This window comes from Suncus etruscus, chromosome 12, assembly GCF_024139225.1.
Source record: "Suncus etruscus isolate mSunEtr1 chromosome 12, mSunEtr1.pri.cur, whole genome shotgun sequence".
Taxonomy (NCBI): domain Eukaryota; kingdom Metazoa; phylum Chordata; class Mammalia; order Eulipotyphla; family Soricidae; genus Suncus; species Suncus etruscus.
The window spans coordinates 91,562,044-91,578,622 of record NC_064859.1 but is presented as its reverse complement, the minus strand read 5'-3'; the positions used below and the strand labels follow the sequence as shown (position 1 = coordinate 91,578,622).

At 53.3% G+C, this 16,579-nt stretch overlaps 2 protein-coding genes across 3 annotated transcripts in view; both read right to left on the bottom strand.

Moving 5' to 3' along the window:
• Positions 1 to 685: 685 nt before the first annotated feature.
• Positions 686 to 7,023, bottom strand: TMEM214 (transmembrane protein 214). Its single transcript, XM_049785000.1, has 17 exons — positions 6,860 to 7,023; positions 5,853 to 6,052; positions 5,258 to 5,408; positions 4,890 to 5,024; positions 4,572 to 4,654; positions 4,098 to 4,203; positions 3,920 to 4,001; positions 3,680 to 3,781; positions 3,298 to 3,439; positions 2,893 to 2,984; positions 2,653 to 2,701; positions 2,426 to 2,536; positions 2,161 to 2,278; positions 1,800 to 1,896; positions 1,499 to 1,667; positions 1,228 to 1,373; positions 686 to 1,095 (listed from the first exon to the last, which is right to left on the bottom strand). Exons 1-17 carry the CDS (start codon positions 6,999 to 7,001, stop codon positions 969 to 971), a joined length of 2,052 nt encoding a protein of 683 aa, XP_049640957.1. The 5' UTR covers positions 7,002 to 7,023; the 3' UTR covers positions 686 to 968.
• An 8,017-nt stretch (positions 7,024 to 15,040) lies between these two features.
• Positions 15,041 to 16,579, bottom strand: part of MAPRE3 (microtubule associated protein RP/EB family member 3) — a 59,947-nt gene continuing 58,408 nt past the window's right edge. For both annotated transcript variants that reach the window (XM_049784490.1, XM_049784491.1), the window contains exons 6-7: positions 16,304 to 16,456; positions 15,041 to 15,897 (exon numbers count right to left, since the gene is read on the bottom strand). In XM_049784490.1, the coding sequence (XP_049640447.1) occupies positions 15,829 to 15,897; positions 16,304 to 16,456 (222 nt within the window). In that variant the 3' untranslated portion in view covers positions 15,041 to 15,828. The remainder of the gene's footprint in view (positions 15,898 to 16,303; positions 16,457 to 16,579) is intronic.

Genomic DNA, 16,579 nt, shown 5'->3' with positions numbered 1-16,579 from the left:
ACCTGATAGTCACAGGTGGGAAGTCACAGGGTGTCAGGGATCAAACTGGGGGCTCTGCACATGCCCAGCATGTGCTCTAGCTTTGGTGCCAGCTCCCCAGCCCCTTGCCTACTTTTCTCAAGTACAACCTACTGGACCTACAAAGCAGATCTTGGGACATGAACCACATGTTACAATCCAGACAACACAGGGCTGCTCAGAAACTATAACAGTGCAACCCTGTGGATGGTTGGGAGCCCCCAGAGCTTCCCTCCCGGGGCCTGTGCCCTGGAAAACTCTCCCAAAATGTGTCATGGTACCAGCCCACATGCAGGATAAGAATACAAGAGCAAAGCTAGAAATCGGGTGTTCTTTATTCCTCCTGCACATAGAGCCGGGAACTGCAGCTGCAGTCTGTGGTGCCAGAGGTGTCCCTGGGCTGCAGCCTCATAACCCTCTGCCTTTCAGAATGGAGGACAGCACTGCCGGGGTGAAGAATGAAGGGCCAGTGCAAGAATGAAGCTGAATGAAGGGCCAGTGCAAGGCCCCTCTCCACTGTGTCTTCAAGCCCACGAACAGCACAACAAGGAAGCTGCTGCCCACTGGGGGCACCAGCTGGCTCCTCTGTGGTGGCCAAGGTTGTGGTTGCGGCATCCTCAGCCATTTGCCCAAGGGACCCCTTGGTGAAGCCTGGGCCTTTCAGAGATGGAAGGAAGAGGGGAGCAGGGAACAGGAGAGGGAGATGTGGACAGAGACTGGGACTCAAGAGCCACAGGGCCAGAGAAGTGTCCAGTGGTTCTGTGGGCAGCAGGTGAGGTCTGGGCCGGACCCACCCCACAGAGGTGAGAACCGGGCCAGAGGCTACCGGTCGTTTGCCTAGGAGACAGAATTCTGGCACCAAGTAACAGAGAGATGCCCTGAGGCGGACTGTGCCCCCCACATCCACTCTTCTCCGAGGGCCTGCTCCGAACAGGAGCCAGTGGCCAGGGCTACTGTTGGGGTATCATGGCCAGCACCCGGTCCAAGCAAGCCCCCGTCATGTCCTGTAGACGGAGCCAGGTCCAGAGCGCGGCCTCGCTGAGCTGTGTCTTCACGCAGTCCCAGGTCACCTCACCTCTGGAGAAAAGGACATTGTGTGTCAGGCAGGGAGGGGGCAGCCCTTCAGGCTATCTGGCCACCAGATCCATTATCTGCCTCTCAAGTTACCAAGGGCTGAGTGAGCAGCAGGGCGCAGGCCACAGGTCTCACCTGCAGGCCTCACGGCAGTGGCTTTGGGCTCGGGCCAGGCTGTCCAGCAGCAGGAACCAGCAAGGCTGCAGCACATTCTGATGCAGCAGCAGTAGCAGCTCCCTCAAGCCCTGCACCAACTGCTCTAGGACAGCGGACAACTGGGTCTGCAAGGGACAGGGCAGGTGGGGTGGACTCAGAGGGCCAGAGAACTGGAGACTCCCTGGGTACTAGGCTGGCTGCCTTGGGCGAGACCAGCCCTCTTCGGGCTCACTGCCCGCCCTCAACCTACCCTGTGTGAGAGGCTGCTGATACTGTCTCCCAGCCAGGTCAGGTGGGCAGCACAGTGTGCAGAGAGGAAGCTGATGGTGGCATTGGTGTGGTCCCAGGCCAGCTGCAAGCTGGGTCTTGCCACAGTCAGCAGCTGGGCACCCCAGATGGGCAGTGTCTCCTCCATCCAGCTGCAGAAGATAGAGGGGAGAAAGCGGTTTTCCTTAGTGGCTCAGCCCCCCAAGAATGCCTAGGGGAAGAAAAACCACAGTCTGTCCACTCCTGGGCAGAACTGCTCATCCGCCGTTTGTCTGGGCACTCACCTGTAGCCGTGCAGGCCGTAGGTATAGAGTTGTGTACAAGCCCACTGGCCAGCGGGCAGGAAGCCAGAGGAGTGAAGCAAGCGGCCGGAAAGGGAGGCTGAGGAAGGGGGTGTTAAGTGAGCTGGGTTGAAGTGGCCCCCCTGCATAGGCACCCAGCCCCAGAGTACAGGGACAACTGGGCCTTAGATCCCAGATGCTCACATCCCCAGGAAACTATGGATTTGAGGGTCTGGCCACTCCCAAATCCCTTATTGACTGTGATCATAGACTAACAGGGAACCCTCTCTGAGTACCACCAACTCCAGTGAGACCCTGAAGCCACAGTGCCAGGTCCTGTGCCGGCCTGCCAATCCCTGCTCACCCTGGAAGGAGCTATGAGAGTGGAAGTCGTGGCACAGGAAACCCATGGCAAAGACGAGCAGCAGCAGCAGGAGCCGGGTCCAGGGCAGCCGGAGGCCCCGTGTCTGCTGTGTCAGGGCCTAGAGGGGTGCGGGTGGTGGTCAGAGGGAGCAGGGCTGGCCTCACGCTCAGCCTTCCAGTACCCCAGGGGTAAAGGGCGCCAATGACAGGTGAGGCGGAAAATCCATAGGGCCCCCTCCCACCGGTGCGCTGGGCACAGTTATCACCTTGCAGGCCGCCTCACAGGCCATGGCATCTGGGTTTCCGCTGTTCTTCTGCAGAAGCTCCTGGTTGGTGAGCCGGAAGGACTGCACCGTTTCTTGCAAGGACTTCTGTGTCTATACAGTAAGCCAAATCCGAGCTCAGGGCCAGACTGTGGCCCGAGGGAACCCCTGAGTCTCTGGCCAGCCTAGGTCAAGTGCAGGGAAAGTAGCCCCCAAACCCTACCCCTCACCTTCTGGGGGACCTTCTCCCAGGAACTGAGCAGGTGCTCCAGCAGCACGCTGTGGGGGACACAAACCCTGGCCGTCAGCCCACTCACCTTCTTCAGCACAGGACCCACCTGACCCCACACCCTGGGCTCCCGACCCCAACCGCACCCAGCGACAAGTGTCCAGCTCCTGCTCCTACCAGGGCCAGCCTGGGAGCCTGAAGGAAGGGGTCCCTGTGTGGGTTGAGGCACCCCCCCACCTGCCTGGACTGTGACAGGTGCTTGGGGTACAGCTGCCTCCAGACGCTGATGCTGAGGGGGTCCACTGTCAGGCACTCGGTCAGACTGCTAAGGAGCTGGTTGGGAGACAGGAGGGAGTGTGCTGGGGCACTGGGGAGGGGAGAGCCGAGAGGGTCTCCTGAAGCACCCCCTCTCTTCTTGGTGGGAAAAGCTGAGCTAGGTTCCAGACACCCCTGAAGGGGAAAGAGCCTGGAAGGAGGGAGGGGTCCTCTGGCGGGCCCACTGCAGCCTCACCTCTTTTAATTTTTTTGGTTTTTGAACACCTAGCAGTACTCAGGAGTGCTGAGTACTAGCAGTACTCAGCAGTGCCGGAATCGCACCTGGGTCAGCCAAGCCCTACCCACCGTGCTCCTGCTCTGGCCCCCTCACCTCTTTCTTCATGTTGGCAGGGCAGCTTGGGGTGACTCTGGACAGGAAAGAGGGGAAGTAGGTGTGCAGAGTGGTTTCTGGCTTTGCCCCGAACGCCAGTACCTTCAGACGAGGGTAGAGCTGGCACAGCTGCTCCTGCAGGCTGGGGGAAGAAGTCAGCTCAAGCACTGCGGCTCCCCCCCCACCCGCCCCCAGGGTGTCGCTAGGGAGGCCCCACCATGTCCCTCCTGTAGCCTCACACCCTTGCCAGCCACCCTCGTGCTGAATATGCCAAAGGAGCATGCAATCTGGGGCGGCAGTGACTGTGACTTTTGGGTGGCTGGAGGGGAAGGGACAGTTGCAGATGGCCCGGCCAGGCTCTGGCCCCACGGGGAGATCCTACCTGGGCGTCAGCGAGTTGTTGGGCATATAGGCAAAGTCCAGAAGTGGAAACAAGTCCTTGGGCCCAATCATGCCGAAGCCCTTGGTGAGGTTGGAGTGCATCCTGGAGGGGGGAGAAACCGATTCGCTGAAGACCACCAGCCTGGCATGATCCCTACACAGACCAACATAGATGCCCCATCTTCCCTCATAGTCCCCCCCCCCCCAATTCTACTTTCCCTCCTGGCCCCCTGGTACTCACAGGAGCAGCCGGTTTAGGTAGGAGATGGCAAAGGGTGACAGGGACTTGATGCCCAGGACTGGCATCATGATGCCCAACCACACTGCGGAGACAGGGCAGAGACCCTTAGCTGGGGGCCTGAGGACACTACAGAAGCGCCTCTGGGCCCCCCCAGACCTGACTGCCTCGTCCTCCTTACCTCTCAGGCCGTCGGGGAGGTTGGCAAACCCGGCCTGACCCATGGCCCACATGATGGTCAGACACTTGACCGGTCGGCTCTGGTGGGAACTCAGCAATTCGAGGAACTGTGGGGAGAGGGTGGGGGGAAAGCTGGTTGGGAGTGCGAAACAGCAGGAGGACCCCCAAAGCCGGGCAGGCAGAGATGTCAAATGGGGGAGTGGGGCCATGAGCAGGTGAGGTGCAAGGGCGATTAAATGACACAGGGCCTATGCTCTGGCTCCGGCCTGCAGTTGCCACGCACATGAGCCATTTACTAGCTGACTGACTCTAGTTAAGTAAGGCCCTTGTTCTGAGCCTCAGTCTTCCTATCTATAAAACAGGTCCAGTAGTATCTGCTGCCTAAGTAGACTGATAGAGGCACAGATGGCACCCCCTGCCAGCAATACAGACTCTGCCCTGTCCCCTGCGGTCCCCCACACCTCTTTGCTCTCACCTTGCCCAGGTTTGCAGTCACAATCTTGGGTTTGTCCTGCAGCACGGCCTGGATACAGATGCGATAACCATGCAGCGATTCCCCTGGAGAGACCCATGTTCTTAGACCTCCCCTAGTTGGGGACCCCCAGCTGTAAATCGCCCTTCTAGCAGCTGCAGGCCCAGACACAGGAGAAAGGAAACCCAAATTCCCACTTTCTCCCTTCCCAGGAGTGGCCGGGGAGTGTGTTTGTCTGCTGAGATTAATGTCACCATCTGGGCACTCTGGGTGGGGAGCAGGTGCCAAGCCAGGGCAGAGCTGCCCACCCTCACTCCTCACCTGGCGTCTTGTCCAGCTCTTGCAGCATGGTGAAGAGACAGTGGTCGAAAAAGAGCTCCACAGACCCCGCTGCCTTGGTCAGCAGCCCCCGAATGATGGCCCTCAGCTCCCGGCTCACCAGGCTGTAGGGATAATCTGGGACCGGGGCCCCACATGAGTGCTGGGCTGGCCGGAAGAGGGAAACTGAGGTCCCTGCTGGTGGCCTCCCTATCCCCAAGAAGGAGCAGAACCTTTGACAGGATTTAAGAGCAGCTCTCATCACCCGTGGGCCTTGAGACAGTGGGGCAGGGGTCACTGGCACCATAGAGCTCTTTCAGAACTTTCTGGGAATGGGTCATGTCCAAGCTAGAGGGCCTAAGAGCACTAACCGTGTGTGTGCTGGCTCAAGGTAGGTTCGCTGAGTGGAGCCTGCAGCTTGTAGTTGAGATAGCTGGCCAAGTCCTTCAGCCACACGGACGGGTTCCCGGTGAACACGTTCTGGCTCTGGTCCAGCTCCTTCTGCAGAGCTGCTATGTCCAGCTGCCAGGGACACAGGGCCCCCCGCGATGGTGAGTCAGGAGTGTGGGGGAATGCAATAGAAGTGGGGAGCCAGGGTCAAAATGACAAGAGGGGTAATGCTGTGTCTAGCTCTCAGGAGATGAGACGGCTGGAACTGCCGACGGGAAGGCCACAAACATGGAGGCCCTTCAAGGGCGAAGGACGGGCAGAGGGGAAAGGAAAGGTTTCTCCCATGGGGCAAGCAACCCCAAGATATGTCTCCCTCATGCCTTCCTTGGCATTCCGGGGCCTTCAGGGCTTCTGTATCATTAACCGGAGGCTCCTTATAAATGAGCTGTTTCCTTTTCTACATAGGGGTGGGGGTGCCTCCTATCCTAGTGCCATCCTTCCATCAAGAGATTCCCCACATTCCACAGGTCCCTCAGCTGCCCCCTCAAGTCCTCCTCCACCCCATTGGAAACTCACAGCCTTCAGGGCCTCCTCCAGACTGCGGAACCGGCCCTGCTTCGTGTTCGGCTTGGTGACCGGAGCCGCCTTCTTGGCTGGCTTCTTGTTCCCAGGCTTTTTGGGCTCCACGGCAGGCGGGGGCACCTGCTCCTTGTTCTGCCGCTTCATGAGTTTCTCGAAGCCTCGCTCATACAGGGTGCTCGTGGTCTGGATAGGAGCTGGGCAGTGACCAGAAAGAAAGAGGGTGTCCCTGAGCATGAGGGCACTTTCCCTACAGGGACACCTCCCATCGGCCCCTTCCTTCTGGCTGACCCACGAGCAGGGCATGGTGCCTGCCCTCTGGCTTTCTTGGCAGGCAGAGCTGGGGGTGTGTGGATCACGCAGATCAGTTTTGGGGATCCACCCCAGGGCCTTGCCGCAGCTACACCCCCGCGCTGAGGCATGTCCTATCTGATCAGCAGGAATTAAGAAGAACAGGTGGGGTGCCCGGTGGACTCTTAGTGTGACAGCTAGCTTTGGGGGTGTGGGGAGAGGGTGTCCCTAGTTCCTCTTCCTTCCTAGTGACAACTCTCCACTGAACAAGTAGTAAGCTTTGATGACACTTGGTGCGGGGTGAGCAGCTGGGTCGTTTCTCCCATGGTGGGGACCCCCAGCCTTCCCTGCACCCCATTAAAGAGTGATCGGGGCCTAGTGTCCAAAAACCAGAAAGAAGGCTCTGCCCCACTCTTAGACCCCTCTGGTGGGGCTGGGGCAGAGATGTGCGTTGGAGCTGAGCTGCAAAGAGCAGATCCGAGACACTGACACACACACACCCCTGACTTCCCCAGCCTCAGTTTACCCTCCTGGATGATCTGCAGCATGGGAGGCTCATGTGCACACACCTAGCTTGCAGGGGCCACACGGACCCGTAAGGGGGTGTGTGTGTGATCGCGCCGGGCAGGGTCTGGGGGTGTCTGACCCCATTCCCGGGGTCCTGGCGGGGCTCCTGGTAGGCCCGGGGCTGGTTGGGAACTGGGGGGACTCACGGGTCAGGTCGTATTTCCGCACTCCATTCGCCTCCCCGAGGGCCCGGCGGTCCCCGCCGCCTCCCCGCCGCTGGCCGCCGGCCCCGGGCCGCCGGTTCTTCTTCACCACCTCCCACTGCCCCCCGCCCGCCCTGGCTGCCATGGCTCCGACACCCCCCAATGGGCTTTCCGGCCCGCGCTCGCTCGCTCTGCCACGTCTGTCTCCTCGCGGGGCGTCGCGCGTCTGACGTCACCGCCGCGAAGCATCCTGGGACTTGTAGTCTTTTTCTTGTCGGGCTCTGCGGGCCCTCGCTGCATCCCATCCTAAGGATGCTGGGTGTGAGTGGTACCCAGGACCACGCTTCATCTAATAGCCTCGGCGCTGGTGACGTGGTGGCACTAGGGCTAGAAGGATGAATTGGAGTTGTTTGTTTGTTTGTTTTGTATTATTTTGTTCTTCAAGCCGGTTTTCTCCCTTCTCTTTTGCTCGTCTCTCTTCTTGCTTGCTTGCTCTTTCAAAAAACAAAAAAAAACAAAAACAAAAAAAAACAACCCCAACTATCCTCATGGTGATTCAATTTTAAAATAAAATATATAAATAAAAACTATTTTTGCTGGGTCGAAGAGATAGCATAGCGGTAGGGCTTTTGCCTTGCACGCAGCTGATTCAGAATGGAGGTGGTTGGAATCCTGGCATCCCATATGGTTCCCCCCCCCCCTTCACACACAACCCTGTGCCTTCCAGGAGCTATTTCTTTTTTTTTTTTTTTTTTTTTTTTTTTTTTTGTGTTTTTTTGGTCACACCCGGCAGTGCTCAGGGGTTATTCCTGGCTCCAGGCTCAGAAGTTGCTCCTGGCAGGCACGGGAGGACCATATATGGGACGCCGGGATTCGAACCGATGACCTCCTGCATGAGAGGCAAACGCCTTACCTCCATGCTATCTCTCCGGCCCCAGGAGCTATTTCTGAGCTCAGAGCTGGGAGTAACCCAGCACTGCTGGGTGTGACCCAAAAACCAAAAAAAAAAAAAAAAAAAAAAAAAAAGTTTTAGGACCAAAGTGCTAGCACAGTGGGTAGGCCATTTGACTTGGATCCTGTTGCTCCTAGTTCCATACTTGCCATCCCTTATGGTCTCCCAAGCCTGCCAGTAGGACTTTCTGAGTGTAGAGTCAGGAGTAACCTATGACTGCCGCCGGGTGTGGTGCAAAAACAAAACAAAACAACCAAACAAAGAAACAAATAAAAAAAGTTCGCTTTAATTTAGAGTCATGTGTTGTGTACTGATAATAAGCCAACTGGAAATCCTTAATAAAACAAAACAAAATATCATTATTTTAAAAGAAAGGATGGAATGGCAAGTACTGAGTACCTCCACATTTGAAGATAAAATGTTTTCTCCCTTCTAGGAAAATTCTAGTTTTTCTGTTACAGCTCATGATTGAACTTTTGGTTAAAAAAACAAAACAGTCATGAGGGCCAGAGAGATAACACAGCGGTAAGGCATTTGCCTTGCAAGTAGCCAATCCAGGATGGATGGTGGTTTGAATCCCAGCATCTTATATGATCCCTTGTGCCTGCCAGGAGCGATTTCTGAGCACAGAACCAGGAGTAAACCCTGAGCTCCACTGGGTGTGACCCCCCAGAAAAACCCAAACCAAAACAACAACAACAACAACAAACAGGCATGGGTGGTGCTTAGTGGGATTTAGGAGTTAATGAAGTTGAGCAGTTCTGACCTGGCCAAGTTTGAGTCTTGTTTTCAAGACCCCACACTCTGGGAAGACAGTGGAGAAGTAGCTCGAAACCCGATTTTGGAGAATTAACATGGGGCTCAGAAAAAGATGAGTTGAGGGCAGAAAATCAGGTGACTGTTAATAGTCCCTCTCCTGCCCTTCCAGACCTTCCTGAGGCTGACTTAGCCACCACAGGTGACTAGAAGATGGAAGTGCTTTTGCCAAGGACTACACTCAATCATTAACAATTTAATTCAGTTCACTGATGTGACTGCTCAGAGTCCAACAGCAATGACCCCTATTGGCTGAACTCCTTGTTCTCAAGTATGTGTGATTACAGAGGAAATCACCACTTGGACAGAGAAATAGAAAGACCCCACATGCCAGGATTTCTGCTCCTCTTCTACTGGCATGGCTGGGAATCTGGGCAGACAGCTGGCCAAAGGCCTCCTGGACTGACCACTTAGTCCAGGAGACCGAGATCCCCCCATGCCAGACTGGCCTTCAAGACCAGGTCTGGCAACTGAGCTCTGGGGGGATGGGGAGGAGGGAAACTCCTCCCCCATGCATTTTCAAACTGGATAGGGAGGCTGCCGCTGGACCCAGAAGACCCCACATGCCAGGATTCCTGCTCCTCTTCTACTGGTATGGCTGGGAATCTGAGTAGACAGCTGGCCAAAGGCCTCCTTGACTGACCACTTAGTCCAGGAGACCGAGATCCCTCCCATGCCAGACTGGCCTTCAGGGCCAGGTCTGGCAACTGGGCTCTGGGGGGAGGGGGTGGAGGGAAACTTCTCTATGCATACTGGACCCCTGACAGTGGTGTCTTTTCTTACTAATACTCATTTTCAAAACCACGCGGGAGCGAATGCGGCACGGTAAATATACTTTTAAAGCATTATCTAAAAATGTTCTCTATTCTAGATGGTTCCTAGGAAAGGAAACGGAATGCCAAAGATTTGGATGATAACACTCAAATAGATCTTTAAAGTCAGTCTTTATGTGGATGTGACTTTCTGTACTGACTCCAAATTGAAACCATAAACAATTCATATATATATTGTATATAGCCCCTATCATGTACTGCCTCTCCCCTACCCCTGTGTCTCTTCTACCCCCTCATCTCCCAATCCTGATCTGTTATCTTCCCCTAATATAACCCTCTTTACCCTTAGTTCCTAACTCGGTAGGCACCAAGACCGACCTCCTACCCCAACAGACCACCTTCCAGCTCCTCAGTGAAAGACACCCTCTGGGTCCCCGTTCTTATGCCTTGGCAAAGAACTACAACCAGCACATCTGCTGACTCATGCTTGATGGCTTCTCTCACCCCCACCACATCGTGGACTGTTGCATTATACAGGAACCAGCTTCAGCAAAACCCCCAGCTCAAGAACACTATAGGGTCCCGTAATGTTGCAAAGCATGTCTCAAACTCAAATTCAAGGCCTGTGATACGAAAAGTACCATGGCTTTTACTCCCCACAAGAATATATCAAAAGACCTAATTGGGAGTCTTATATTGCTTATGGAAGCTCAATACCTGTATAATAATACATCTTAAGTTGTGTATTCCTAAATATATAGGTAGCCTCCTCCACCACTTATTTTATTCGAATACCTTTTCTTTTTAACTCAGTTTTATTTATTTGTTCTATTTTAATATATACATTTTTTCTCTATCCTTACCATTTTTGGTGTTGCTTGGCACAAAAAGCCTTGACTGGGATAAAAGCTTAGATCAAAACCAGACCACAGAGACTGTGTGTGCAGCCTGTCATCCTTACTCAGAATAACACCAGCAACACAGTATGACACCATATGTTTTTGTATGGGCACAGTAAAAATAAGGGGAATATAAGGGGAAACCATAGGCACAGAAACAAGATCTTATCTTCTAGGGATAAGAACTCACACTTTTTATAGCAGAAGGGTGCCTCCCATCCTGAACATGTGTCATGTGGATACAACGCAGTCTCCAGGAGATTGGACAGTGTTGGTCCAATCCCAAACCCCAGATTCCAGACATAGAACTGATACAGCTCTGGGCAACACCACCAGGAACTAAGATCCATTGGGAGATTTATAATACTGCTCTGGCACCAACTTATGCCAGTTTTGATATGACAATGAGGAAAGGACAACTTGACCTAAGACCAGGTTGTCCTATCACATCACCTAACACTAAATGGAAATCAGGAGAGGTATCGTCCTTTGAACTGTGAAAAATAAGAGCACCAATAACAGAAAACTGACTTTGATAACTGTGACTGAACAGAACCTACCGTGGGACCAATAAGGAAAACCCTACCCTAAGTGTAGCCCAGGACTCATAAAAAACACACACACACACACAACAACAACAACAACAAGATGTCTTATTGCAGAGGCCCAATTTGGACAACAGAAACTGAGCAGAACCTTTGGATCCATAATATCCTAGGCTTCGGCTTAGGGACTGAACGAAAACTGGAAGCAAGTGTTACAGAAGACTGAACACAACAACAATGATGGATAGGAACCTCTAGAACCATAAAGACTCTATCCTAGACCCTGACCTATAACCTGCGCAAATACCAAAATCGCTAGCTATAGTGGCTTGATTTTCTCACACACAACTGAGAGGAAAGTTTCCTGGCACCACAAAAAAGCCTTTGGGATGGAGTAATGAGTATATATGGAGCCAGGGGTTGATCCCATAATGGTATGCTTCAAGGATGGAGAAACCCTGAATCTCTTAGGCCACGGGAATTCCCTTTCTTCCCCAATGCTTACTGTGCCTATGCAAAAAAAAAAAAAAAAAAAGTGGGGGGAACGCCAAACCCTGCCACTCCAGCACCCCTACTTTTTCTTGTTTAGTTTTCATTTGTTAGTTTTTTTCTTTTTCTTTTTCTTTTTTTTTTTTTCCTTTTTAGGCCACACCTGTTTGATGCTCAGGGGTTACTCCTGGCTATGCACTCAGAAATCGCTCCTGGCTTGGAGGGACCATATGGGATGCCGGGGGATCGAACCGAGGTCCATCCTACGCTAGCGCTTGCAAGGCATACACCTTACCTCTAGCGCCACCTTCCCGGCCCCGATTTGTTAGTTTTTTACTTTATTTTTCTTCTCTTTCTTTTTCACTCTTGTGGTTATTATTTGGTGATTTATTTTTATTTTTATTTGCCGGGTGCATTTTTTCTTTTTTTCTTCCATTTTTCTTTTTCTATTTCTCTCTTCTTTCTTTTTTTGGTAGTTGTTACCAATTTTTTTCTCCCTTTTTTCTTATCCTTTTTATCTCCAATGACAGTGGAATGGATGCTCAATCTACAACAAGCTCTAAAGTGGAGACCAGTTGCACTAGCATTCTGGGGGGTAATGGAGGGAGATATGGGATACGAGTCTGGGGAATATGGGGTGGAGGGAGGACAGCACTGGAGGGTGTGAGAATGTGCCCTGCAATCATTGTCACTATGTACCATAAATGATGCAGTGAAAGATTTGTAATACACTTTGGTCACAATAAAAATTAAAAAAAAAAAAAAGAAAGAAAGGAAGGAAGTTCCCCAGAGATAGCTAGTGGCTGCTCCATGGTGGAGCATACACCAGGTTGGACATCTTTCCCTTTCCTCAGAAGAGACAGGCAGCCTTCTGATACAGCTCAGCATCTGGTGGATTTGCTAATCCATTTGCTTCTTTACTCTGCAACATTTCCTCTGTTTCTCTCTAAGATTCAAGCCCTGGATTAGGCAGAGGTGCTACAACATACCTCAGTGGCTTGTGAGGAGCTCAGAGCCCACATGGAAGTCAGACCTATAAACAGAAAGTTGTGCTTTCACCACCTGACATATTCAAAGGAGGATGCTGAGAACTACTGTGAGAGGAAGAAGACAGGAAGGGTTGGATCAAGTTTTTGAGGGAAGAAAAAGATATCAATGGGCCCAAGAGATAGTATAGTGGGTAAGGTCCTTGCTGGCATGTGACTAACTTGCTCTTGGTCCCAGGCATGGCCAGGAATAATCTGAGTCAGGAGTAAGCCTGAGCACAGGGTCCCCAAACCAAAATCAAAGCAAAAATGGTCAAGGATGGGCGAGTGAATATGTAGCATGAGGAAGGGACTCCGCTGAAGCTGTTTAACTCCTAAATTAATTTTCATTGGTTGCAATTCTAACCACACCCCCATGAGTTTAATGGCATAAAACAAGTAAAACAATGCAAACTTTTAGTCATTTACATTCTGGAAGGTGAAGGTCAGACATGGGACTCCCAGGACTGAAACCCAGAGCATGGAAGGTCACATTGCTTTCCTGTCACATTTCTCTGACAGGAATGTTTTCTTGCCTTTTTCAGTGTAATAGCTGAGAGGATGGGGGCTGGGGATCCGCAGAGAAAGAGAATGAGAGGGGCTGGAGCAGTGGTGCTAGAGGTAAGACGTCTGTCTGCTTTGCAAGCGCTAACCTAGGACGGATCTCGGTTCGATCCCCTAGCGTCTTATATGGTCCCCCACTCCAGGAGCGATTTCTGAGTGCATAGCCAGGAATAACCCCCGAGCGTCAACAGGTGTGGCCCAAAACAAAAGAGAGAGACAGAGAGCCAGACAGAGACAGAGAGACAGACAGAGAATATACAGGGGTTGAGTCTTGTATGTAGCTGACTGTAGTTGAATCCCGACACCTCCTTATATATGGTCCCCTAAGCACCAGCAGAAATGATCCTTGAACTTAGAGGCTAAGAGCATCCCTGGGTGTGATCCAGGTCTCCCTTCCTTTTAAAGTGGGGGTTAAGAGGTTGAGGTGCCTGGGATCAAAGCCAGGGCCTTCGAATATGCAAGTCACTGGCTTTATCACTGTGCCTCCTCTCAGCCCTTCCTTTTCCCAATTCTGAGTCTGTCCATACACCTTAATCACAGCCTCGGTCTATTTTCAAAGCCCAAAATAGCATCAGGGCTGACTGTCCTTCACAGTCTATTCCTCTCACCTTATCACACTGGGCCCACTTGCATGACTCGCCTTCCTGGACTGATTGATTTGTTTGTTTCTCTGGGCCACACCTGGTGGTGCTCAGGAGTGACTCCAAGCTCAGTGCTCAAGGGTTACTGGGCCCTGCATGCAAACCCTGCACATCTGCTTGCACCTGGCAAGTTCAGGGGTTACTCCTGGCTCTGTGCTCAGAAATCACTCCTGTCAGGCATGGGGAACCAGATGGGATGCTAGGATTTGAACCACCGTTGGTCCTGGGTTGGCCGTATGCAAAGCAAATGCCCTACTGCTATGCTATCTCTCCGGCCCCAGTATCCCTACTTTTTTTTTGTTTGTTTGTTTTTTGGGCCACACCCGGCGGTGCTCAGGGGTTACTTCTGGCTGTCTGCTCAGAAATAGCTCCTGGCAGGCACAGGGGACCATATGGGACACCGGGATTCGAACCAACCACCTTTGGTCCTGGATCGGCTGCTTGCAAGGCAAACACTGCTGTGCTATCTCTCCAGGCCCAGTATCCCTACTTTTAAGGTCAACTGATAAGCAATGTAATCCCCTTTGTCTGGCAGACTAACATATTTTTGGGTCCTGGCTCTCAGGATGTAGCTGTTTCTGGAGCAAGGCGTGACTCCTCCCAACCACATGGAACCTATCAGCAGAGAGAGGCCTAGGCCCAAAGTTGAGCCACACAGACACTAGTTCCCTTTGGTACCATCTGCCAGAATAACAGAAGACAAGAAGATCAGGCAAGGGATGCAACATGATTAGAAAGATACATCCAAGAAGGACAGGAAGTTGTGGGAGGTAGGCTGGAGCAATATAGTGCAGCAGGTAGGGCTCTCACCTTGCATGTAGCCCATCTACGCTCTATTCTGGCATCCCATATGGTCCCCCAAACCCACCAGGAGTGATTGATCCCTGAGAACAGAGCCCTGGCCCAAAAAGAAAGAAAAGGATCTGAGGTATCAGTACATGGGAGAGCGAGCTATGCAAGGAGATGAGCTAGTGAGTAATGAACCCACAGGATGTGGCAGGTCTGGTGGTCTGGATGGGGCAGGCCACAGGGACCAGTCCAGGCCTGGGTGTCCATATTCACTTTGTGCCCTCTGCCTTGGTACCCAGGAGTGCCATTCAGGTCCTGAGAGAATATTCTGAAGAAGAAAGCCTGGGGCTTTCAGTACTCAGAGCAGTCCAGCTCGGTCACAGACCACCTCAAGTCACACACCAATCGTCCAAAGGAGACCAAAGCGCCCCCCATTGGCCCTCCATGGCAGCCTTTCCACCTGACATTGACACACCCCTCCCAGCAGATGTGGCCAGAGCTCTGGCCTGGCATTGGGAGCTGGGACATGATCAGAACAGGGCGCTTAGGCCTGACACCCATGGGGTGGTTCTGAGTGCCAATGAATGGGGCTGTGCTCTGAGGCCAGGACTGCAATGAGGCCTCTGCTAGGAGTTGAAATGAGAGAGAGGCATTGAGGTCGGCCAAGCTGGGCTGAGAAAGTCACAGCATGGACTTTTACCACACAATTTTATTTAAATAAAAGTGAACACATATGCAGGCGGGGGTGGATAGGGCAGAGGGACATGGAGGACAGGGAACAGGGCAGACGGACAGGAGGGTCTGGGTGAGGCTGTGTGGCATGAACCAAGTCGCAGGAGATGGTGGCTTGGGGGGCCTGGGGCAGGGCTGGGGTACTGGGGGGAGGCAGAGGCCAAGGGGGTGTGGGTGAGCCTGGTGCCTGGAGCTCATTCTCCGCCCATGCATGCTCCCCTCCTTCTCCCTGACCCTCGGGGGGCCCCTGCCTCTCTCTTGACGGACATCAGCCTTTCCCTCAACTACTGGGAAGTCTGCGGATAAAATAAATAAGAGTTGGTGGGGTGGGTGAGTCCTGCGTGGTGGGTTCGGCCCCAGGACGGGAACAGGTAAAGTGCAAGGGAAATCAGTAAGTAAAAATATACCAACGACTTTGTCTGAAAGTCAGCTGCTGGCTATGGGGGAGGTGGATGGAGTTGCAGACGGCTGGCAGGGAGGGTGGCGGCAGCACCCCGGAGAGGGGGGACCCACACAGTGGAAACAACGGAAATAAATAGGGGCGCAGAGTGGGCAGGGGTCCCGCCGCCTCCCTCCCGGGCCTGTGCCGCAGAAGGATGGGGCTTTGGCCTGCTCACCTGTCCCAGAACCCCCTGACCCCCCCCAGCCGGACATAAAGCACCCGGCCGACCAGATGTAAGGAAAGGAATATAATGTGGGGGGCGGGGGAGCCCCAGAAAGCAGGAAGATCAGCCAGGCCTGACTGCTTCAGTACTCGTCCTGGTCTTCCTGTTGGTGCTCTTCAATCTCATCATCTTCGGGTGGTGCAAAGCCTTCCTGGAGGGGCCGAAAAGATAGCAAAGCAGTAGGGCATTTGCCTTGCATGTGGCCGACCCAGGAGGGACCCGGTTCGATTCCTGGCATCCCATATGGTCCCCCAGCCTGTCAGGGGCGATTTCTGAGGGCAGAGTCAGGAGTGGCTCCCAAGTGCCACCGGGTGTGGCCCAGAAATCAATCAATCAATCAATCAACTAATCAATCAATCAATAATAAATAAAGTTAAAAAAAGCCTTCCGGGAGGAGGGGAAGGGAGAGGCAGCTCTGAGCCCCGAGATTCTACCCCTCCTCCTTCCCACCTTCCTCCTCCTCCTCCTCCTCCTCCTCCTCCTCCTCCTCCTCCTCCTCCTCCTCAGGGACTCCAGGTCCCCAGCTGGGCAGCAAGGGGAGGTGGCGCTCAGCTCACCTCGGTGGCGTAGAGGATGCCAATGATGCCCGAGATGACTGGGCTGTTCTCACTCTCGTGTTCCTGGCATATGAGCTCGATGTCACGGAGTTTGCTGAAGTAGAAGTCTCGCTCCTTCTCCAGCCCATCCACGGTCAGCTTCAGGTCCAGGAGCTGCTTGGGGAGAAGGGCCCTGCCTCAGGCTCCCCTCTCGCGCCCACACTCCCAGGCTGCCTGAGTTCCACTGGCTCCAGTTGTGTCCTGTTCTCCACAGACACATTTGCACGATCTCTCGCT

Excerpts from the sequence above, each read along its gene's own strand:
- TMEM214 (XM_049785000.1), bottom strand. The coding sequence starts at position 7,001 with ATGGCAGCCAGGGCGGGCGGGGGGCAGTGGGAGGTGGTGAAGAAGAAC. Across the intron at positions 2,985-3,297 it reads CTGCCAACATGAAGAAAGAG|CTCCTTAGCAGTCTGACCGA; the intron begins GTGAGGGGGCCA and ends TCTCCCAACCAG. Across the intron at positions 1,668-1,799 it reads TACGGCCTGCACGGCTACAG|CTGGATGGAGGAGACACTGC; the intron begins GTGAGTGCCCAG and ends TATCTTCTGCAG.